Source organism: Dermacentor silvarum, chromosome 4, assembly GCF_013339745.2.
Source record: "Dermacentor silvarum isolate Dsil-2018 chromosome 4, BIME_Dsil_1.4, whole genome shotgun sequence".
Taxonomy (NCBI): Eukaryota; Metazoa; Arthropoda; class Arachnida; order Ixodida; family Ixodidae; genus Dermacentor; species Dermacentor silvarum.
In genome coordinates, this window is record NC_051157.2 from 9225344 (window position 1) to 9250229 (window position 24886).

Consider the following 24886-nt stretch of genomic DNA (forward strand, 5'->3'; position numbering starts at 1 on the left):
ATGTGTGGACTCGATAGAAAAAACAGCAACAATTTAATTCCGTAGAATCATGCGACGTTGAGCTGGTTTGTTCATGCTTTAAATGTGGTTCTGGTGCAGCAAACTAAGTGGAAAGAAAAAAAAGAACAGAGAGTCAGTTTCAAGTTGGCGCTCTTTCTGTCCATTCGTCTTTCCACTTAGTTTTGCTGCGCCAGAACCACGTTTCGAGCAATAATTTAGCACGTTTGCCTTATGTTATAGTTAACAGTTGCCTGTGCATGGATCCTTTATAAATGCTCAACTTTATGTTGCTGTAAATGCTCACATACTTCCGTTTGACGTTTTCTAAAGGCAACCTTGAACCCTAACAGCACGCCTAAAACACAAAACGCAACCAATAAAACTTTAAGCAGACAATGACCATTCAAACCTCCATCGAAGTATTTGATTATTCCTACGTAGAAAACTTTCCTGTTCTTATTGTAGACAACCAAACTCAATAAGAATGTGGTCAGCCAACTTCGTTGCTTTATTCAAGAGATGTAGGGGTTGAAAGCTTGCAGATACTGCGCTGCAATGCACTGCAATGGCTGATAGAACGCAATTGGTGTGCTATAATATGCTTTGTTTCTTGCATAAAAACTTCGCAACTCGCCGTTGAAATAATCATTCGTTGTTCGTAATGTAACCGCTGAGTAATATCTGTAGGCTAGTGATCACGTGACACGAGCGCGGTAGCGCGGCATTTATGTCTTAGGGGGTTTGGCCAGGCGTATTATTGTCGTTTCAGTGACAAGCATTGGGAGTGCGAAGTGGCAAGTGTCGCTAAAACATGTCGATTCTCCATTTCAACAGTCTTGCAACCCGAAACATCCGGATTACTTGCGCACTGGACCAATCTGCGCCAAGGAAGGCATCAACGACAGCTTTACAGAGTTCCACTGGAAAGTGGCCGCGCCGGACGATTCGTTTGGTCTGCGGGACATCAAGTCCAAGGCGTTTTTCGCTCCCATTAAAGCGATCACGTTGGACAGCGTGTACTTTTCAGCGGGTAAGTTTTCGTCAAAAATGGGCATCTAATGGAAACTTTTTAGCCACACGACAAAGTAGCCGGGAATATGCGTCGTAACCTCGGTGGGCAGTTTTTTTTTTCCTTCATTTATTTTCGCCAAGTACCACTCTTAAGAAGAGAATGCTAACTAAATATACCATATTTGTAGCCAGCACAGTTTTACCTCCATTTGATGACTTAATCGCTTCACCTTTATAACACCAATGCTGCTAAGAAGACAGCTTTACAGGCAATACACAAAGTTTGCATATCTAAATTAACGCAGTATCCTCTGTATCATCGCAAATATTGCATATTAATTTCACAAGCGCTTTATTCGCATCTCAGCAACACTGCCTGGGGAATTTTTTTCGTGCCTCAAATGCAGAGCCCTTGGTAAGCACTCTTTCAATATTCAGAAGCAAGCTGCAAACGTCCTTCTCTTGAAGCCAGGCGGATTGCTTGTCGCTGTCGTATAAGACAACGGGACAAGCGGAAATGATCACGAATCAACGTGCTCGTACTTCGCAATGTGTGGAAGCATAATTGTTTCACATTGCAACTTCGCTAAAAATTGACACTATTTTTCGCTAGCTCCACGCTAACTGACCCGCCGTGGTAGTTTAGCGGCTATGGAATTGCTCTGCTAACCGCGAGGTCTCGGTATCAAATCTCGGTCGCGGCGGCCGCGTTACGATAAGGGCGAAATACAAAAAGGCCCTTATACCGCGCATTGGGGGCAAGTCGAAGAACCCCAGGTTGTCAAAATTAATGCGGAGTCCCCCACTAAGGCGTGCCTCATAATCAGATCGCGGTTTTGGCACGTAAAGCTCTTTGACCTAATCTATCCACACTAAGGGGTAAACTGATGCGTCTCTTAACTGTGAAAAGGAGCGTAAATTAACTCAGACTAAGAAGACCGGGCGCGCGCTGATTTGCACCTTATATTGCGATAGCAATTGTATGGACACTCCAAGCGGATTTCTGCCGTCGGTGTCACCATCGCCATCGCCGTGAGGTTCCGTATGGAGTCCAACGGCGATGAAGCCGCGCGCCGTATGCTGTATGTACGAGTGAAAGCGCGCGAGGGACGCGCGCTTTCACGAGGAGCGAACGCACGGCGCGGAGAGCAAACGCGACTTCTTCTGTCGCGCTAAAGGCCGTGGGGGGACGGGAGGGAGGGAGGGATGGAGGGAGGGGAGGTGACGTTTAGCTGTGGCACCAAATGCATATTATTGCGATAGCAATTATATGGACACTCAAAAGCAGATTTCTGCCGTCGGCGTCGCCGTCGCCGTCGCCGTCGCCGTCGCCGTCGCCGTGAGGTTCCGTATGACGTCATTTGGAGATGAAATCGTCGCCGCGCGCCGAACGCTGTATGTGCGAGTGAAAGGGCGCGAGGGGCGCGTCTTTCACGGGGAGTGAACGCACGGCGGAGAACAAACGCGCGTTCTGCGCCGTGCTCGCTTAAGGGCTGCAGAAGTAGGCGTCTCTTTTCTCCTTTACAATCACCATATATGTAGAGCAAACGCGCCTTCTTCGGACACGCGAGAGGCCGTGGGGGAGGGGGAGGGAAGGGAGGCGACGTTTAGCTGCGGCACCAAGTGCCTATTTATATCAGAGGCTCCAGCAACAGTCACCAACGCCGCACGCATTTTGAGCTAACGCGGGCAAAACGCCGATGGCGTCGACAACAGTTCTGCGTGTTGTTGCTACCAAAGCCGCTCACCTTACTTCGTATGACATTGCTGTGTTGCTATCGCATTCATTGCTTCGCCCTTAGGGCGAAACTGTGACATTTTTTATATAAAATGCTTATATAAAAACGTTGCGAGGCGAGAAGGTGGTAAAGGCTTGCGACGCTGCTCGACGAGTGTCCCGTTCTGATTTCGCCGAAAACCTCCGAGCCGCCCCCAGAGGCACCGGAAACAGTCACCAACGCCGTGCGCGTTCGTTGCGAACGCGGGCAAAACGCTGATGGCGTCGACAACAGTTCTGCGCGTTGCTGGTGCTGCTGCATGTCCAAGTTTATACAGCTCATAAAACTACTACCCTTACTCCGTATAGCTCTCTACTAATTTGCTATCGTAATTGATGCTTTGCCTTTCGGGTGAAACTGCAACATTTTTCCTAACAGCTATGTTTCACCAACTAGCCCAACAAGAAGTACTGCTGCGACTCAGCGTCATTTCAGGAGATGCTGTAGTAACATGTTAATCTCCGAGCGCGACTCTGTTTTTCTAAATGCACTCTTTTGACCCACTGCAGGACTTTATGTGCTCTCTCTCTCTCTCTCTCTCTTTAAGATACTCGGTTTCCATGCGCATCATCCAATACATCTAACATTTTACAAGCTCCAAACAGAAGCGAGTAATTAGTACTACTGTGCTGAAGAGCAGCCGCGCTCATGTCCCAAAAAGAAAAGAGGCATGTACACGTGTTTTAGAGTATTTGCAAAAACAAGAGAAGGAAAAAAAACTACGCAGTGTATATCAGTTGATATTACATTGGAGAGCCGAAGGTCATGCTGTCTTTTGCTAATTAACAGGGTGGAGCAGGGCTAGCTTGTCTGTGAAAGAACGAAAGAACAGTTGCATAACGTTAGTAGCCCCGCCGAGTGGACGTCAACAGAATAAACATTGTTGGATGGTTCTGGCTTTGTTGTCGGCACAGGAAGCCGAGTGCAGTGCGCCACGCGCGCCGTCAACACCGATGGAGACGTGGGCCTCGAGGTCTACAGCGCGCCGGTCACCGTGGCTGCCGACGCCGGCCTCTGTCGGCCGCCCCGAGGACGACTACGTAGGCGCCGAGCCTTTCACCGCCAGGCTGAGATACACGGGCAAGTTTGAAGGACTCACATGACTGCTTGCACTCACGACGCGAAGGTTTGAAAACGAGTCCAGCATCTGTCGTCGACCTTACACGTTCGCGAATCGACGGATGACACGGTCAATTTCTTCGACATTACGCGCAGTTCGTTAGCGAGAGCTAAACGCTTCAACTAGCTTTGTGTAACCAGGTATACGACTATTGTACAACGGAGGCTATCAGCTATAGTGAGAGTTAATTGCAGGGAAGAGTTCCGTACGGAGCCATTCTTTGACAGAGTGAGACCGACAAACAAGCCAAGCTCGAGAAGTTCCTCCACAAGAGTAATCTGTGTTAGAAGTAAACCTTTTGTCGGTTACAAAAAACAGCCACTATCAAATTTTTTCTTGCTACTGAGGGCCCGCTTTTGGACCATCAGTATGTGCATTCGCATGAACTGTTGTTTAGAATTTCTGCATATGTGGCTCGTGAACGGTGTAGTGCATAAAAATTGCATAAGATTCCATGTTGCATAGTATGTCAATAAAAGCACTTCTACGAGTCGAATTTATCTTTATTAACCGCTCCATGAAATGAATTATCCGATCCATGAAAGTTTCGCCTCACATAGATTCGGACGTGTGTGTTGTATCTGCATAATTTGTTTTCTTAATTTTTTATGCACAGAGAGAATATGACAAGAAATAAAAGCAAGAAAAAAACTTTTTTTTTCTGTATCCTGCTTTTCTTTTTTTTTCTTTTTTTTCTCAAGCCCTAGCACCCCTAGGGCGCATCTAGATGTGATGGTCATGTGGCCTCATAGTTTATTACAAATATCACCGTTTCCTCGAGCACCACCAGGAACCACAGCGGTGGAAGCAGTGACGAACTGCCTCCTGCGCACTTGGTCAGAATCGCCAAAACTTACTGCGCGCTTCACCACCGTAGCACACGTAGAATTAAGGTCCCTAGATAAAACAAGTTTTAAACTTAATTTATCTAGGAACCTTACGTAGAACTAAAATATAGCGCCCTCTGTTAGGGAGTGCGTCGAGTCCATCCACATTTTTTGCACATTGACTTTTAATGCGAAACATTTTTTGCTTTATACCGGGTACTTGCGGTAGCTTGGTAGGTTCTTGTCGCGACTCGTCTCGAGCCTGTCCAATAAAAAGAAAAAAAATACTTGGTAATTCAAACTATGGTGTTCCAACACAACAGCTCAGTGCTGTAGCCATACAGAAATATGCCGAAACAGTTTCCAAAGTTGCTCATGCCCTTAAGAGCAACCCTATGGTGGTTGCCATCTAACGGTATATGCACGGAAAAGTTGCTTCTGCAGCGGGTGAATTGCAGGCGTTTGCTGAGCATAACAACGCGTCATCGACGTTTCCTCCCGTACACGTGGTGCAGGCACGTCCGACCCTCGGGCACCGAATCGAATCCAGATCACGGTGCTGGTTCCGCACCGGGACGGCCTGCTGCCCGCCATCTCAACGCGGCCGCTGTCCAACCTGGAGTTCGCTCTCAGCCCAAGCAGCCTGCGCGTGGGTCTGCACCGCTGCTCGAACCTGGTGGACGCGCCGGAGGCGTTCACTCCGCTGGGATTTGTCACCAATGCGACGCTTGACCGGCGCTTGGATGCCGAAGCAGCCGAGCCTTACCAGTACAGCCGTCAGATGCGCGGAGAGTCGACGCTCAGGTGATCTGGGGTTCCGCATTGTGTCGCACACTTTAATCGTACACCAGCTGGCCTCGTGACACGCGAAATAGGATCACTCTTGGCCTGTGCCACCTGCGTACGGCGTGTGTGTAGCGGAGGAGAAATAGTCCTTCAGTGAGCAATGGCAGGGTTGCCTCTCGTTCTTTCTTTTTTTTGTAATTCCATTTACTCTTGAGAATTTTACAAGCGGTAGATTAGTGCACGACATACTCCGAAAACGTATAGTTTCAGGTATATGCGTGTGGACCTTCCACTCCTTTTTCCTTGGTTATTGTTGATTGATGCCGTTTCACGTCCCGAGGAAACGCGTGGGCTCTGAGAGACGCCACAGGTGAAGGCTTCGGATTTGGTTTCATCAGCTGTGGTTTTTTTTTTTTAAGGTGCACTCAAAGCAAGGTGCACGAGTGTTCGTGCATCCCATCAGAATGCGACCGCCGTGGACGGAAATCGAACCGGCGACCTCGTGCTCACGAGCACAACGCCATCTCCATTGAGCCATAGCCGCAGGTCGCTTTTACTGGTCAAAACTGAAACCTATTTAACAAAAGCCGATCTCAGTTTGGTGGGATTCAAGGCTACTGCATCGAAAAAGAGAACAAAGCAGTTGAATGAAGCGACATTCGCGCGAAGGAACAGAATATTACAATATTTACATGTACTCCCGGTCCTCTCCCCACTCGTTCAGATGCTGCACTCGCTTTCATTGATCCACACAGCATTTTGCTTTTCTGGATATGCGTGCTATGCTGCAGACATCGACCTTCGCAAGTGAAAAAGCTTGTGTTGCGACCTCCATCAGGTGGCGGTCGCATCGCATCACTCGCGCAGTATCCCGTCACCGCAGGAAACTACCGAACCTACTCCGTACGTCGTCACGTGTCATGCGGGAGGCACTCTGTTGAACTAATAGGCAAGAGATAGCTATTAGAAGTGAGGCGCAAATTAGCACACATATACAAGTATTGACAAGTGGCGCTCGTCCTTTCTATACTTCATCTATGTATGTATGTTAATTGGCGACCCTCTTCTGAGAACTAAAGACAACACCAGAGGACGCGAGAGAGTAGAGCGTCTCCACAGAATAAAACTACTTACTACTTCACCAGTAGTGCCCTCATAGAATAGGCGAGGCTGAATCGGTTACGAGAAAAGAAGCGCAATGTAATGTTTCGCACTGCTTCTCAAGCTACACACCACCGTGGCTAAACAGGCATCACCACCAACCCACAACACTTGTTGACAGACAAGATCTCGGAATGATGCGAAAAGCAGAGGAGAATTTCGTAAACATCCTGAACTTTAATAGGTCTTCACATGGAAGTTTGAGGGCCTCAATGCCTCTTAATCATAAATGTATGCCATACATTTGTGCATTAAAGTCCTTTGTTTACATCAACCATGCTGAGTACTCAGCGCATAATATGCTGAATGTTATTGTAATTATTTCGGAGCTACACGGGGAAAAACTTTTCTGTGATGAGTTTTTTTTTTTTTTCTTACGTCGAAATTACCGGTGATCTTAAGTCCCTAGGACGGAGGATTGTGGCGATGCTCTTTTTCTCAACTTTCGGAGTTATTTTGTCAGGTGCCCTCGCTTCGAGGCTCGCATCCTGACATTTGTACTTGGACTAATGAAACGGTATCTGTTCGAGGCCGTTGATTAAAAAAAAGCAAAAGCAACAAAAGAAGGCATGTCAACCAAAGACGACACGAAAGAAGACATGATCGACGTACTTAGCATATGTATTTATGTCTACTGAAATTTGAGCAATAAATATGATGCAATGTTGCATAATTGCATGATATTTTTGCATTATTTGCAGTATTTTCTTCATTCCGTTGTCAGAATTTACAACTTTTATGGACCTTCTATTTATTTTATTCATGTTAAATTTTCATTCTTTTTTTTTTTTTGCGCATGTAAGTCGACGTTGTTTTCGTTTGCGTCGGCTTTAGTTGACACGCCTTTCTTTCTTTCTTTCTTTCTTTCTTTCTTTCTTTCTTTCTTTCTTTCTTTCTTTCTTTCTTTCTTTCTTTCTCTCTTTCTTTCCTTTCTTTCTTTCTTTCTTTCCTTTCTTTTTTTCTTTTTGTTCACCATGACAACAGGTGGACCGATTCCGGAGATAGTGCAGACAACTGTGCAATGTTGTTAATTTCCCACCATATTGGCGGTTATTACGCCCGTACAGTTAACATTGCCTGCAGTACGGCTAAATATCGCTTCTCGTCTCGTCGAGACCAACGTTTTGATAGCTTTTGCGACTCGTTACGACGCTTTAGAGGCGCGATAGGTCCGTTTTTTTTGACCAAAAGGCCAGACAGACACCCCGATCCCACGTGTGCCAAATCTGTGTGGTCTATGCAAAGACCTTATCTTCAATATAACTCTGCCAGTACGACGCAGGAAACGCCTGTGGCTGGCATCAACAACTCAGCCATCGTGCAGGCACCATATTTGGGCAACTAATAAAGCAATATATGACAGTTGTTAGCTACATTACATAGATAGCTTCGTAGTCAACGCTAGATAACCGGCCTATCACCCAATTTTAGACTACAATCAACAGGCCAGTAAAAATGACTCCTATACTGGCTTATCGGCCGGCAAATAAACGGAACTCACTCGGACTCACTCACAAAATATATTTCTTTGCTTACGGCTCACTAGGAATTCATGCAGACTCACCAAAACTCTACTCAGCTCGCTTCATTCAGACCCAGACCCATGAGTAAGTCTGAGTTAGTTTGAGTGAGTCGACTCATGCGCGACTTTGCCGGTCTATGCGCAGCCCCAACGTTACGCCTCTTACAATTCGGGTGTCTGGTGATGAACATTTTGTGACGTCCACGTGTATTTCTTGTTCTGATTTGCAGATTTTACAAAAGCCTGGACCTGGAGTCGTGTATGTGGAACTGGACAGCTTTCTACACGCTTTCAGAGCTCGTTTCCGATTGCGGTGGCTCCATAAACCATGATGGGCAGGCAAGTCTCTCTTTGGGCATCACCCCATAGCCATTTGTTTTCTTTCCATTTGCGTTAGGGCATAAATAGGAGCTCTATCAATTCCCGTGTTGAACAAATTAATAGTATATTATCATATTATAAGAAAGCTGAACTAGAGCAACGGGACTGACGGTCGCAGCTTGTGTTAAAGCCGCATACGTATATAATTAAATGAAAGAAAACGTTCTTTGCGCTTCAAAACAATTTTTAAAATCTGAAATATTTTGATTTTTCTCTAGTGGCAGCTGTGACACGTGAATAAAACTTGCATTACAATAACAGCATCAGCAAGCCGATACGTATATATGTAGTATATATTAAAATAGAGAGATAGAGTTATACGCCAATCTGTATCGCCACGCCAATGTATTAAAGTATAAAATGACGTCACATACATGTCTAAAGCACCGGCGATTTGCGAGCCATTCTTCACAGCAGCGCACCGGTGTAATGCAATGAAGACGCATTTGTGGCGCTCGTAGGGACGATCATTACGAAAAGCTTCACTGTGCGTGTGTGCGTGCAATGATGAGTATTCTGCTCATCCTCACAACTCCAAAGTGTCAGGCGGTCAATTCTAGCTACACGCCCAGCAGCATCTGTGATCGTGTGGTCTGTGACCACGAAACCTTCGAACAAAGAGTCGGCTGCGAATGGATGACGGCAGGGTTTGTTGCCACAACACGTTGACGCCGAGACAGGCATAGTCCAACGTGCTCTTACCCTCGCAGGCCCTGAACCTGGTGCAGTCGTACGTGTCCATGTCTGTTCCCCTTTACGTGTCGTACGCACTCCACTCGACGGCCGCACTGGGCGGCTGGCAGCACAGCGACATGGTGACGGAGCTCAAGATCAGCTTCGTCTACAACACGGCCATCCTCTGGGACCACGGAATCTCCACCTATCTCGACTCTCATCTCAACGGTCGGTATTCAGACCTCCGGACTCACTCGAAAAACGCACGTTTCAAATTTGGGTTCGTTACGTGAAGTGCGACAGACCATGCAGGAGAACGCTGATGTCCGGCCGTCCCCGCCAGAAGTGTTACTATCTTGGCTGTCTTCGCACCGCACTGAATAGGCAGACGGTGCCACCGGCATCCGCGCACTCTTTGTCAGTTATAACTTTTCTGGGAAGTCTTCATATGTCCCTATTTTATTTAATTTAATAACCAAGCGGAAAGAGTGGCTGTCCCCAGCATATGGCGACAAAGACTCTTCTATATATTTTCACCTGAATAATAATAATAATAATAATAATAATAATAATAATAATAATAATAATAATAATAACTGATAGCGCCACGGACACTGCCGGAGTCCACGGACACTGCATACATCAGAGAAGCCAAGGGTAGTGTTTCGACTTAATACACTGTACATTTGAGAGCAAAATGATTGCACTTTGCACTCAATTCACTTATCATCAATGCTTCTTGAGAAGTGACGAGTACTTTGAGAAATATTCCGCACACACCTAAACGTTCCGCTTGCTGAGCAGCCTTGCACGCGATTCAGGTTCTCGGTGATTTATTCTCGTCTTCACTGCACGCAGGGAGCATATACCCGACACAGATGCGGATCAACGACAACGGACAGCTGGTTGTGCGATTTCGCACAGTCTCCGGCTTCCACGGACAGTACATCCTCGAAAGCAGAGGTAACAATTCTCGCTGACAGTTTAGCGCCATTGGAATTTAATGTTTTTTTTTTTTCTTGTCACCACTTGAGTGCAAGAGCAGACCAGAGAGCAGGCATTTATATGTGTAGGAGGTGCTTTGTACGCTAAAGCACTTGTCACATCCTACTGAACCTTATAAATTGTGTGATCTTTTACTGATGTTTTGTTTTCTCTCTTGGAATGCAGAACTGAAAAAGATGTCGTACGTCACGTCCGAAGAACAGCCTGACCTCACGTTCACACTGAAGCTCATACGATGGGACGCGACTTATAGCGAAGCACAACAGGAGTGGGAGTTCGTCTCAGACGTCGCTGTACGTGCCCCTCCATTCTTGCTTTTTTATGTTATGTGGAACATTTCCGTTTCACAATGGTGATGTAAAAGCGTTGTGCGAGGAATGCGAAATTTAGAGGTCATAATAATAGCTTCGACCAGATAGCGGTAAAGTGTAGTGTTCTGCAACTATATATTGACTGAAAGGGGTTGCTTTTCTTGAGAAGTTCTGATGCAAAAATTTTTTTAAAAAATTAAAATCGCTATTGCAGTTAGGTGCGGTCATTTTTTTTTTTTTTTTTTTTTTGCTTGAGCATCGTTTCGCTTCTTTTAAAGCCGCGAGCTACGCCCGTGGAGGTCTAAATCAAAGCAATGGCATGTGTAGATGTGCCACCTGTAGTTCTATTCTTTTTTTTAGCTCGGGCATATTTTTTATATCGCTTGTAACAGAGTTGTTCCGTCTTTTCGGCTGTATATATAGAGAGGCAGAAATTACCTGCATCACTAATCGCAATGTCTAGGTAACTAATAAAAAAATATTCACTAGTTAACTTTCTAATTATTCACTTTAAGCTACCTGTTCCAGTTGCGAAATTGAAGCCGATCAGTCATCATCATCAGCCTATATTTATGACCACTGCAGGACGAAGGCCTCTCCCTGCGATCTCCAATTACCCCTGTCTTGCGCTATCTGATTACAACTTGCACCTGCAAATTTCCGAACTTCATCAGCCCACCTAGTTTTCTGCCGTCCTCGACTGCGCTTCCCTTCTCTTGGTATCCATTCTGTAACTCTAATGGTCCACCGGTCACCCAACGTAAGCATTACATGGCCTGCCCAGCTCCATTTTTTTCTCTGAATGTTAATTAGAATATCGGCTATCCCCGTTTGCTCTCTGATGCACACCGCTCTCTTCCTGCCTCTTAACGTTACGCCTAACATTTTTCGTTCCATCGCTCTTTGTGCGCTCCTTAACTTGTTCTCGAGATTCTTTGTTAACCTCCAAGTTTCTGCTCCATATGTTAGCACCGGTAGAATGCAATGATTGTACACTTTTCTTTTCAACGACAGTGGTAAGCTCTCAGTCAGGATTTCGTAATGCCTGCCGTATGCACTCCATCCCAATTTTATTCTTCTTTAAATTTCCTTCTCATGATAAGGGTCCCCTGTGAGTAATTGACCTAGATAAACGTACTCCTTTACAGACTCTAGAGGCTGAATGGCGATCCTGAATTCTTGTTCCCTTGCCAGGCTATTGAACATTATCTTTGTCTTCTGCATATCCATCTTCAACCCAATTGTTACACTTTCTCGATTAAGGTCCTCAATCATTTGCTGTAATTCGTCTCCATTGTTGCTGAATAGGACAATGCCATCTGCAAACCGAAGGTTGCTGAGATATTCACCGTTGATCCTCACTCCTAAGCCTTCCCAGTCTAAGAGTTTGAATACTTCTTCTAAGCAAGCAGTGCATAACATTGGAGAGATTGTGTCTCCTTGCTAGACCCCTTTCTTGATAGGTAAAGTTGTACTTTATCTTGTGGAATCCTTGTAGATATTTGCCAAGATATTCACGTATGCATCCTGTACTCCTTGGTTACGTAATGCCTCTATTACTGCTGGTATCTCTACTGAATCAAATGCTTTTTCATAATCTATGAAAGCCATATAGAGAGGTTGATTGTACTCAGCAGATTTCTTGATTACCTGATTGTTGACATGGATATAATCCATCGTAGAATATCCCTTCCTGAAGCCAGCCTGTTCTCTTGGTTGGCTGAAGTCAAGTGTTGCCCTGATTCTATTGGAAATTATCTTGGTGAATATTTTATACAATACCGAAAGCAAGCTAATGGGTCTATAATTCTTCAGTTCTTTAACGTGTCCCTTCTTATGAATTAGTATAATGTTGGCATTCTTCCAGCTCTCTGGTACACTTGAAGTCATGAGGCATTGCGTATAAAGGGCTGCAAGCTTTTCAAGCATGATATCTCCTCCATATTTTATTAAATCGACTGTTATCCCATCTTCTCCGGTAGCTTTTCCCCTGGCCATAGTATCATGAAGCTATGTTTGCTTAGCAGAAATCTTAAGCCTAGCACAAGTTACGTAATATGTGGTCTTGAAGTGTGCTGAGAAATAAGTTGGCGTTCGAGTTGACAGTTTCCCAAAGCATGCGTCAAGCTATTTCTTTTTTTTTTGCAATCAATGCTTTTTTTTTTCAGATTTACGAGATGAATATATCGAAAGTGTAATCCAGTGTTCCACGAAAACCATAATTCAAATAAAGCATCCACGCACCAATAAAAATAAAAATAATATCTATGGACGTTTGGGGACCCATAAAGGTACTTTGTTCACAAAGCTATGGTAACGATTTATGTACGAAGTAGACCTCGCAGTGAGCGCGGGCGTAAATATCAGGCAGATTGTACCACTGGACATAGAAACCACACCTCAGGCAACAAACCGGACACGAGGCAATTGGCAGACATTTACGCACGCTTATTGCGTCATCTACTTTGTACATAAACCACTGCCATACCTTTTTATCAGCAGTGTGAAAAAGGGGCCCTTATGGGCACCGTAAGGACAATTAACATTATTTTATTCTTAATTGGCAATTGTATGTTTTATTTTAATAAAAATATAAAAAGTGGCGATAGTCCTAGGATTTATGCTAGGCTAACATGACCTCACTTTTGCTTGGCTTCTATTTCGATATTGAAACGTAGGTCCTAGAGTTAATAATTAAAACGTTAAACAGTGAATCTGTTTAATTACACCCCTGGACCTTGTCGAACAAGTAACATCAGGTGGCCCACCTGCACAGGTTGAATTGCGCTATATGCTCATTGGAATTTAAAAAGAAACGTTAGAACTATAAAAAAAAACATGGTGTCAGGATGAAAAAACAGTAGTTTGTGTGACAACAAACCACCTGTCATATTTGCGCTCCAGTGCTAAGTGACCAAACGGCTTCACGAGTTTGCGTAGGCTGCCGAGGAATGATCGTTGTCATGTAGCAGCAGGAGAGGCAAGCTTGCGAAACCCCAGAAAACGCCGTTGTTAGGCTAGTAGCCTCATAATTTACTTGCGTGGTGGATTGCGAATTATCTTTCATAACTTGCAGATTTTCAGAGACAAGTAAAAGTGAAAGCCTGCAGCCCAGTTTTTGATTATGAACACGAGGAATACAGCATTACACTATACAAGCTTTATCTCAAGTCCTGAAGATGGCAGCTTTCTCTTCCAATGGCGTTGTATCGACCAATACTTCCGAATTAGTCTTAAATACCGCAATAGAACCTAGCAACATCACCTGCTTACAAAACATCTGTTCTAATAATGCGATGTCATTAGACAGATCAGAACAGACGCCAGACCGGGTGTTAAGGTGTAGAAGGCCCGATTCCGAAGCCAGTGTACTCTATAGCGTGAGGTGGGGGATTCTGATACCAGTGCACATACGCCTCCTGGCAAACGCTTTAATGCGAAGACATTGTACACGTCATAACTCGGTCGACGACGGTGTGTGGAGGTATGCCCTCGGCAGAGAAACTGTCGGATTAAGGGATCGGGCAAAGAAGAGGCAACGGACTGAAGCCATGTGGAGAAGCACGCGGCGAGGGCGCTGGATTGCGTTACTCTTTACCACTATACGCTGCATGCGTATGGTTGTAACAAATAAATAGCTGTGGTTAGCGTAGGTATATGCAAGTTATGTGTGCTTAAATAGCGAGACGCACGGTCAATGCATAGCGAGTTCTACAGCGATAGCTCGTGATATGTTATATTATATGTTATATGTTATATATGTTATATAATGATATGTTATATGTTATATGACAGTGTATACCTGTCATGCGTAAGAGCAAGAATAAAAAGCCGTAGGTGTGCTGTTGTGTTTTACTTCATCAAAGGGGACGTAGAAGTCTCGTAGACTGCAGCAGTAAATCAGTAAATCACGATGGCATTGCTCACAGATGACCATGAGGTAGAATAAATTATGCAGGTGATAGATCAACCTCGAATGACAGTATCTCATAATACTGTCGCACTAGAGTCACTCCTCCTACGTACAGCAACTTCTCCTGTATATGTATATCATGTACATGTAACATATCCTATGCATAACAAAAAAAAAACGATTTCAGTGAAACATTAAGTCTTGTGAGTTGTCAGTGCATACTGATAGATCACTGTATTTTAAAAAGTGGATTAATCAATTACTATACACAGTTTTACATGCTATGCCATCGATGCTCATAAATATATATTTGCTGAAACAAAGCGTGAACAAAATTCCACATAATTCATAATTCAAGCCACTCAACGACGGACAATGACACATTTCAAACAAGTGTGGAGATGGCTCAGAAATGCCTCTTGTGACTTTGATATTTTTTTTATTTAATAGATACTGTGGACACGAAGTCCATGCGGGGTGGATAAAATACAATATTAGGTCACAAGAAGTAAAACAATGCTAATGCAACAAAATGCTGCAACAATAGAGCAATAATGCTGATACAAAAAGTAAACAATGCAGCTCCAACTTTTATTAAGCCAAGTCATTTCAGTCATTAATAGTGCGTTGAAAGAAATAGTATTTAAATAGGTTGGTTCGGGCAAAATAGGGGGTTAGAGCATTTTGGTGATGTTGGCGAGTAGGTCTCATTATTAGTGGATTTACATACGTTGCCCAGTCGAGTGTCAATTTGTTATTAGGGACCTGAAAAAGAAAGTCGAGCCGTAATTTTTTTTCTACGCGATTCAAGTGTAGGAATACTATTAGACCTCATTAGTTCACTTAGAGAATCGAATGTCGAAAATTTGTTGTAAACAAACCGAATAGCCTGTCTTTGGATTAAAGTTTCTTTATGTTACATTGAGTGTAGGGATCCTATATAACACAGGCGTACTCGAGCTTCGGTCGAATTAAGTAGTAATAAGCGATTGAGTAGTTTAACAGAGGATGGGGCGGGCTTAAGCTTGTATTTGAGAAAGCACAGTTTACAGAAAGCAGAGAAAGATATATTTTGTCATCGATATCCTGACTTAAAATCATTCACCAGTCCTAGAAAACTTGAAGTAGCGAAGTTTTCAGTTTCTTTTGTATCATATACCGCACTCCAGAAAATATCTAAAAAATAAGTTAACGTATTTAAGTGAATCTAAAGACATTATGAATTTTCGAAAGAAGACATGTCTGAAACTGAGCTTGTTTGTACGGATCCGCAGCAAAAAAAAAAAAAGAAAAGAAAAAGAAACTGTGCGTGAAAAACACGGTACAAGAAAGACCAGTCCCCGTCCTGTCTGCTCTTTCTTGTACCGTTTTTTTCTCCACTGATTTTTTTTTAATTTCTTGCCGTGAAAAAACCGTAAGTCAGCGAAGTAAATATACGCTTGCTTGCTTTATCATTTGTGTACATAATGTTTTATAACATATAAAACAAGGTAACAGGATTTTTTCAATCTTAGCTTCCTGTTATATCGACAGGGTACGCATTACTTTATAGCGTTTACGAGCTCAGGCACGCAAACAGATTCGCTTGTCGCTAGCCCCGAAGTCTGTCACTTTGGCTATCGCAACGGCTGTCGTTCCTGTAGTTTCGGCTGTGTAGAGAAGTTTGTATACGTTCAAATTTATCCCGAACAACATAAATACTGACCGTGGGCACTATACCAGAGAGAAGTGTAACGCGCTTACAACTGAAATCACTCCCATTTCTTTTACTGGCCATGCCGGTATTCTCATTGTGGTTAAGGTATTCGTTGCGAAATACTTCGTTCATTGTCGAATAAGCTTCGTTCTCCTGAACGTGCCATGCGCATGGCTAGCTCTTGGAGCGCATGCCAGGGCTGACGAGTTGTCGGTATTGCACCAATTTTGGAATCAAACCGTTTCGGTTTCGACAGCGGGCTAAACTAGTAATGCGCAATCTCCTGCGCTTCATGTCATCGTGTCCAGCGACAGACGGCGTTTGTCGAGGCTCTTGGTTGAAAGCTGTTTGGCGCTGCTTCCCACTTGACGCCCGGACCTCTGTCGTGTGCTGTGCAGGTGAAGGACTACTCGGGCACGTACCGCATCCACCTGGTGCCGTGCACGGTGCGCGAGGGCGCCCGCTTCTCGGAGCCGATGCGGTGCACGCCGCAGGAGCCGGTGCCCTTCGAGCTGCCCATCCATTTCCAGCAAGTGAGCGACCCGGTGCCCACGCGTTTCTCGCTGGACACGCAGTTCCACATCACTCGGCGGCGTGACCTGTGGCTGCGCCGCGCCGAACAGCAGCCCATCGACCGGCAGGCCGAGGCGGACGACATCGACGTCTCCTTTGCGCCAGGTGGGACCCCCTATGTTAACAGCGATCGCTGTTCGCAGCTCTCCTTACATGCGTTCGTTTCAATGGGACCCCGAGGTTTGCCTCTGTGGGGCAACAAAAATCTTAGATATCTTGAGGACGAAGTCACGTAGCGAAGAGGGAACATCTTCCGAACTTGGACGAATGAAAGAGCGGAGCCGTCGCTCTAGGACATATGCAGCGACGCAGATGCCGTAATGACGGGATTGGCGCTCACTTCCGAGTTTAGCTGTGGTGCAGAGAAGCATCGCTGGGGCACTCGGAACTATCGACTTCCGTCTGGACGTCCATGCTGTGACGCGTCTCCAACTCAGAGTCACTACTGCGGAAATTCAGAACGACGGTAAAGGTAGCCAAGATGGCTTTACTAGACAATGGTTGTGCTGGAGACGCGTGCTTGGAGCCGCGGTGCATCGTTATAGACGGCTGCTCGAGCACTGGAGCGGAGAAGCCACCTATATGGAATTCGTCACATTTTGTCCGCTTCTTCTTCTGTCCGTGTAAATTTTCCGAGAAACATGCATTGTTGAATGTAACAGCGTTTCTAATGGCACGTACACACTAGCGGCAAAACGCGCGCGGCGCGCCGCCGGCGGCAAAACGCCGCTGCGGCAGGGCGGCCACACCAAACGGCGGCGCGCCGCGCTGCGGCAGTCACGTGACAGCATAGACTCCTCTCCCTTTCTCGAACTATCCGTCAGCTCCGGGAGCTGACGCCTGCAGATGATAGTGCGAAACGAGTTTCCGGCCAACCACGTGCGCGAGTACGAAACGAGAAGTTGGGCGGGTCCGCATGACAACAGTTTTCCGCGCGCACGTCACGGAAGCGGGCCGCTCTCATTGGCCTCCTTCATCCGCGGCACGCGGCAAACCGCAAAAAATCGGTCCAGGAGCGATCCCTGCCGCGGCAAGAAAAACTAGTTTCGCGGCTGCTTTCGCGGCGCGCGTTTTGCTGCTAGTGTGTACGTGCCATAATGGTGTCGTGACCCAAGATTCGTGGTTGTCGCTTGAGAAACACTCACCGTAACTTTCTTTTTAAAAGCGAAGCTGTTTAAGCTATAGCCGTAAAATGTATGGTGTTTCACAGAAAGCCAGCCGCGCCGTAGCCATGGCAACCAGCAACGCCGCAGCTGCTAGAATACCTGGCGCAACCTACCACATGTGTAATGCGCATGCGCCGACAGCGAACGCGTTTCCCGCGTTCGCGCCGGGGAAACGCGGGCGGTGTCGGCAGCAGCTCGGCAGCAACTCGGAGACACTGCGCGCAACCGGTTTCCGCCGCCGCGCTGAGATCTGCGCATTCGGCGATTGGATCTGCGCATGCGCTGTCCTTGAGGCAACAGCTATGTAAGCGTGTGCGCGGCGGCGCTCGATCAGTAGAAGCCATGGGACGCCCGCCCAAAGGTAGTTCGTACTCCTGAAGAAGAGGCCGCGCTTCGCGATAAATTCCGGAAAATGCTGGGGATGACTTGGTAGTGCTTAGCATATAGCCCAAAAGCCAGGACTAGCTAGGTGCCCATCAGCTCCGCTGTCTCTTTAGCATTGCGTTTGCGCCTCCAGTGCAAGCTACGCTCTTTTTTTTTTTCCTTCTTGCTTTCAACAAATTGTGTCATTCATTGATTTTTACGTGCTGTGTATATTTCGTGAATTTGGGCCTTATTCTGTGTAACCGTTTGTTATTTGCCCTCCTGCTATGATCTCTCTGAGATTGCTGTATAAATAAATAAATAAATAAATAAATAAATAAATAAATAAATAAATAAATAAATAAATAAATAAATAAATACTTGTTTACAGTGCAAAAGTGTCGAAGACGCCGACAGCGACGAGCTCGTTGCTTCAAGAAGCGCGCAAAGCTCGCACTGTTATTTAACGTCCCAGTGACGGCCAAATAGAGAGAGAATTAGAAGAAAGGAAAGGCAGGGAGGTTAGCCAGACGCACGTCCGGTTTGCTACCCTGCACTGTTGGAAGGGGTATAGGAATGAAAAGAGAGAGAGAGGAGATAGAGATAGCACAGTTGCGCGCACATTTCAAGGTTCGCACCAAGTCTACACACGGTCGCCACGACCTGTCGACTTCAGGTACAAACCGACAGGCTAAGTCTCACGACAGTCAAAGCGGAGTCCATGCCAGGTACCGGGCATGTTCGCGCGTCTAACCTGTTCCGAATTTTCGCCGAGCACGTCTTTCTTGTGTGCCATATACCACTCGACTCCGCAGGCGACAAGATTTACGGCAAGATTATGGTAAGCCCGCTCCAAAGCCTGGGACACTCGTTCGAGCTCTTCATAGAGAAGTGCTTCCTCTGTACGGGATTCGACGGCTACATCCCGCGCTACGACCCGGACAATGAGGACTACGGATGCATTGCGGAGTCGGCCAATCTTCGTTACGTCATCAAGATCATTGTGAGCATTGTCTTATCGCCTCAGCTATTATGAGCCACGAGATGTATACCACCGCGGATCTGAAACACTCAAATTATTCGCCACGATATGTTCGGTATTGGAGTGGCCGAAGCTCTCGACGGGCGACCCACACAATAACTCCGAAATAATTCACTAACAACCGCCCTCTTAATGTTTATCTAACCTTAAAGGGACACTAAATAGAAAAGCAATTTCACCAGTATTAGTAAATTATCATTTTACTATACAAAAAAGAAGTCACTCTCGCCATAAAAAGAGGTTTCGTACGCGAGAAAAGAGGCAGAAATGAAAGATGCGTGGCGACGCCGCTTCGAAGCTCCCGCACTAGCGCGCCGTGACGTCACAGATTTTGATGGCCTCTACTAGATCCTAGTTAATTGTTATGCGCTCAAGATGGACTGCATTCTGTTCTAAAGGAGCTAAAGATCGAACATGGCAAGTTCCGGTAACTTTAATGGGCCAACGTCGCCCGAATACGAAAAAATACTTTTACATATGTGACGTCAAACTGATGACCTACCTTCCACTGAGGTTTCGGCGTGAAATTTTTAAAAATGGTACTTTGACCTTCATTTTCACCTATAATAATTAATTTATTAGAAGAAAAAAGGCAGGTCATATTTTCACTTTTTTTAATCAATCTGTCATCGTAAAGTTAATCAAAATGTAGCTTTAAAGAATATTTTATCAGTCCAAATTGATTTAGTGTTTCTCTTTAGTGTCCCTTTAAATGTGCAATAACGTTTTTTTTTTTTCTTTTATGGTATAAAAGCTCCATATGTGCATGACAAACGCTGTTATGGCCGCCTTTACTGTGCGCTTAAAGAGACAAAGGCGAAACTCAGTTCTCACATATATTTCTTTTAACTAAAATAGTGGAGTTATTGCCCTTTGCTGACAATGACTACTCTTCTTCATTTGGTTATTAGGTAATATAGCATGGACAAAAATAAAATGAAATATATCGTTTCTTCATATATCTAATACTTAATTAAAACGGAAGAAAATGTAACGACACTAAGTAGAAGCCTCCCACGACAAATTTCAGTTGTTGTTGTTGAAAAAAGCGTGTTTCACACAGGCGCGCGAACGAATTAGACACAACTATAGGCAATTAAGGCAAAATCATTATTCATTACATATGCCAGTAACATCATGATACATCATGAGCGCAACACCAAATAGTTTTCCTGACCCGTGTCGTTCTCCCATTAGATGTACATAGAAGGAAACTGTGGATGACGTCATCTGCGCTCTGTACTGACCCCACCCTCACCACGCAGGACAAGGAGTCACCGAGCAGTGTCTCGTCGCAGCTGCACGGCGCGCTGTTCAATGCCTCGCTGGTCTCGCAGAGCCGTGACGCCGATCTGGCGGCCATCGGGAAAGACCCGGGCGCCGACGGCTTCCACTTCCTCGCAGACCCGCTTTTCAAGGTGGGGCCGACACTAGATACTTTTTCCGCTTGTTAGAGCGGCGGGCATAAAAACGCTTCCAGTTAGTGTGTTGCACGGGCTCGGGCTTGCCCGAAATCTCGGGCCCACCCCGCCCTCGGGCCAGGTAAGGAAGTTCAGACACTGGCCCGTGCCGAGGAGCTTCGGGCTCGGATCGGGCCCGGGCTTCAGCCTGGGGCCCATCAGGTATGGTATTATCAGAACTGTCGACTATACAAATTGCTGTCCTTGCAAAGTTGCGCCTGTTCGCCTATGGAAAAGCAGGGGCAGGCAAGCCACAGCACTCCACCTGAAAGCAGCATGAAATTGCTAAATATATGCACGTGCGGATCAGCGTTAGCTAATATTTCGCCTCCCCTGATACTACATCAATAAAGCCACAACACGTTGTCGTATATCGCGCTGTCTAACACTAAACTGCACACACGCAGGTCGCCTCGGGCACCCTCTGGTTCATCCATTGCATCTACACGCTTCGCGGTAAAGAAGGAATCGGCAGGCGGCTCCAAGAGGTTCGGCAAGCGTCACGCACCGGCGGGCGACTGGCACCAACAGCAGCACTACCTGAGTCGTCGGTCGGTGCTCGTAGAGAGCATCGGAAAGAACGGTCTGGGCACCAACATGCACCAGATCGTGCTCTCGGACGCTCAGCAGAGCACGTGGACGTACCGGTCGGACGGCGCCGACGACTCTCCGGCCGATCTGCCGTGGCTTGTGACGCCGTGCGTGCTGGTGGCGGCGCTGCTCATAGCAATCGGCATCGCCATCGTCGTATGCCGGAAGCGACGCAGTTCGGCGAGCCTGACGTCATCCGGAAACGGCGCGGTGACCGTGTGCTGTTCCGGATCCGGAAAAAGCCGCGTCTGCGCTTCCGGCTACGCTCCCAACACCGAATTTGCCGGGACAGAAGTGTAAGGATACATGGGTAGCGCTGTATGCGCACCAAATAAGGCGCTGTCAGTAATTCGAAGCGGCGCTGACGTGGAGGACTGGAGCGACCGGCGATCTTCCGTGATCCAGTGCGCGTCGGTGTCTGATGTGATGTGCGCGTTTAAAATGCTGCCGCTTGTTGGGAAACACGCAGTGTGTATTTCTCAGTGCAACGCCGTGCGTTGTGAAACAAGGCAAACAAAGGTAGCCATAGTCATTTTTGACGACTAAAGGTTCCATATTGGAAGACTGCTTTCACAAAACGCCATCCCAGCAGCACCTATTGCATGTTGCAGCCTCCAAGCTTACGATACGAGCAGTCGTCCTCCTGGTATATGATTTTCTTAAATGGTGTTTTTAGTTCGTTTAGTTACGTTTCTTTTTCTAGCTTGTTTGCAGCGTTGAAGGAATTCTCCTGTGGGCTCGTCTTATGAAGAGTCAGACATTAGGATCAGCAAATCGTGCCATCGACATCCCTAATTGCATGTGCAAGTTACATTTCTACGATAGTTGCCGAATTTGTTGCCGTTCATGGTTGCGCTCAGAGTCTCTAACAAGACCCAATGTAAAGGGACGTAGGATGACGCTGGATGTTAGCATTGTTACGTCGACGAAAGACGAAGACTCCATGAGAGCGTGAGGACCTCGATTGCTGAGTGGTCTATAACGTAGGCTGTTATTTCAGCAAGATGGCAAATGGACCTGCACCTCAGAGCCAAGCATTCAGTAGCCCGAGTCAACACGTGCAATGACAGCTGAAAAATGGTGTGTGGCCTTTCATCCAATAACAACGGGAACGGGAGCGACACCGCATCGTACGAAATGAAAGCAAGCAGTCCTACGTCGTCGGCGATTGACCAAGCTAATGTTGTTATGTGCCATAAACAAAAACGCTGGAGGCGATGCGCCAAGCCCGGTGACCATTTAGCCCCGCGCTTGCCCCTTCACGTGTAAAGTGTGCGCGAGTGAATGGTGAGTGCAAAGACGCGAAGGAGATTCGCGCCTGTCCACAGTGTATACCTCATGTCATCCTGTCACTGCCGATCAAAAGCATTGTTTTGTACAAAGTCGGCACGAAGCCAGCCGTATCACCTGTATCTATGGGACACTGTATTTCATGTGTTTCATCGTGTGCCATACATGTCATCAAGATGCGGCTTCCGTGTGCCTATCGGAAATACTGATCACTCTGAGTTGTGTCATAAAGTCGTTATCCGTGTACATAGTACATTGTCTCTTCTTCAGCGCCCTGCAGGATCGAGTCGATGTGCCATAAAAAGTGGGGCCACACCTTCGTCTAAAGTGTTGTTTGTTTGCCTGTTCTTGCCTGTTTGCAGCATGGATGGTCCAGCCATGTTTTCTCGCTACTCTAGGTATATTTTCATGCGTACGCCACTGAAACGCGACAGTGTCAGTAGAAAGCCTTACAGAAGTACAGCTTACTGTTTAATAAATCTCTAATGGCCTTTATCACCTCAAATAATATCTGTGTACTTCATTGAATGTCAGGAAATGTTTTTAAGGCAAGAAGGCACCGTAGTTGAATTTGTAAGCCTGGAGAAAACACGCCTTGTCATGAAGACCATCACAAAAGAGGACAGAAGCACCGACCCAGGCGAAATACAGAATTTTAACATATGGAACTTTAGCCACAGATTTTCGGCATTATTTAACAAAGCTCTCATATCGGAGCCATGACTCGATATATATATTTTTTTTATTTCTTTATCTAGGTCAGTATGCTTGTCGTCGCCTTTGAATATGTTGGTCAATGGTGTTTCACGTTGGTATCAGAAGTATTGATTGCAGCAGATTCATGTGATAACGCCCCGTCCATGTTTACTAAAATCTAACCGCCCCACTGCGTAAAGTTGCGTATAAAACGCTAGCTTTGGCTTGATTCATACCATCATTTCCACATTTGTTTGGTAATAAAACTATTTTGTGTAGGTTATAGTCAAACTAGATTATTTGCAGCTTGCCAAACAGAAAAAGAATCTTACACGACCTTGATACATTGTAAAAAACAGAAAATCGTCACTTGGCTTTGTAAAAAAAAATGTCGCAGTTTCGCCCGAAAGGCGAAGCATCAATTGCGATAGCAAATTAGTAGATAGCTATACGGAGTAGGGATAGTAGTTTTATCGGCTGCATAAATTTGGACACATTCGCTTACTAACTGAACTAACAAGCACGGTGTCAGCGTGCACAAGCAAACATGAATAGATCACACTCGATGACCGCAGACGACCACTCTCAGAACGCCGGCGTGAGCAAGCGCGCCAGCAGCAGCGAGCGAAGGTTCATGCGGTCTATCGCTTTAACGGAAACTGAGCGGCGAAGGCACAGCGCATACAAAGGTAGGGGCCATGTTGCAGATCGCCTTCAAGATACGGTGCGCGCGACCGCCCGGCGCCGCGCAAAGTACAAGTTGCTCGCAGAGCAGAAGCCGCACCCCCTCCCTCCCGCGCTGCCATCCCGCTGCCCTCCTTTCACGTGGGAGATTGAGTCGCCAGTTGCCCTTGCGCCCGGTTGCAAGACACGCATTTGGTGCCGCAGCACAGCGTCGCCCGCCTCCCTCCCTCCCACCCCTACGGTCTTTCGCGCGACGCAAGAAGTCGCGTTTGCTCTCCGCCGTGCGTTCACTCTCCGGGAAAGCACGCGTCCCTCGCGCGCTTTCACTCACAAATACGGCGCGCAGCAACGATTTTATCGCCCTTGGACTTTATACGGAACCTGACGGCGACAACGACGGCAGAAATCCGCTTGAAGTGTCCATATAATTGCTATCTCAATAAAATTACAGCAGAAACTATCCTCGATGATTATCTAAGTCAATGTGAAGCATTTCTCCCCTGCACGCGGCGCAAAGCCCGGACGAACTCACGTACTCCCGGGGAAACACTCACTCGAGGGCCGCCACATGCGCGGGCCGCGACATCCTGACGACGTGCGAACGGAACGAGAGGCGGTCTCAGACGCTGCACGCCGCACCAAATTCGTCTTCCGCAATGTGCTTTTTAAAGTATACGCGTCTGCGTCCCACAAGTGGCGGTCCTCCAATCGCGCCGCTTCGTCACGGCGGCCTGTTCAAGCGGCCGTTCGCTTGACGTGCCGCTGTTCTTCGACCACGCGTCGCTTCTCTATAGTTTCTTGCGCTGCAGGGCCGCGCGTATCTGGTGGCCCGTCG

General features: G+C 46.4%; 1 protein-coding gene across 1 annotated transcript in view; it reads left to right on the forward strand.

The window, feature by feature from the left end:
* LOC119448097 (FRAS1-related extracellular matrix protein 2-like) overlaps positions 1–23179 on the forward strand; it is a 219057-nt gene extending 195878 nt beyond the window's left edge. Inside the window, 12 exon segments of the mRNA XM_049665130.1 lie at positions 835–1030; positions 3704–3813; positions 3815–3869; positions 5252–5540; positions 8436–8544; positions 9297–9489; positions 10120–10224; positions 10432–10559; positions 16585–16864; positions 19104–19291; positions 20596–20748; positions 21198–23179. Coding sequence (XP_049521087.1) covers positions 835–1030; positions 3704–3813; positions 3815–3869; positions 5252–5540; positions 8436–8544; positions 9297–9489; positions 10120–10224; positions 10432–10559; positions 16585–16864; positions 19104–19291; positions 20596–20748; positions 21198–21695 — 2304 coding nt within the window. The 3' untranslated portion in view covers positions 21696–23179.
* The last annotated feature ends 1707 nt before the right edge of the window (positions 23180–24886 follow it).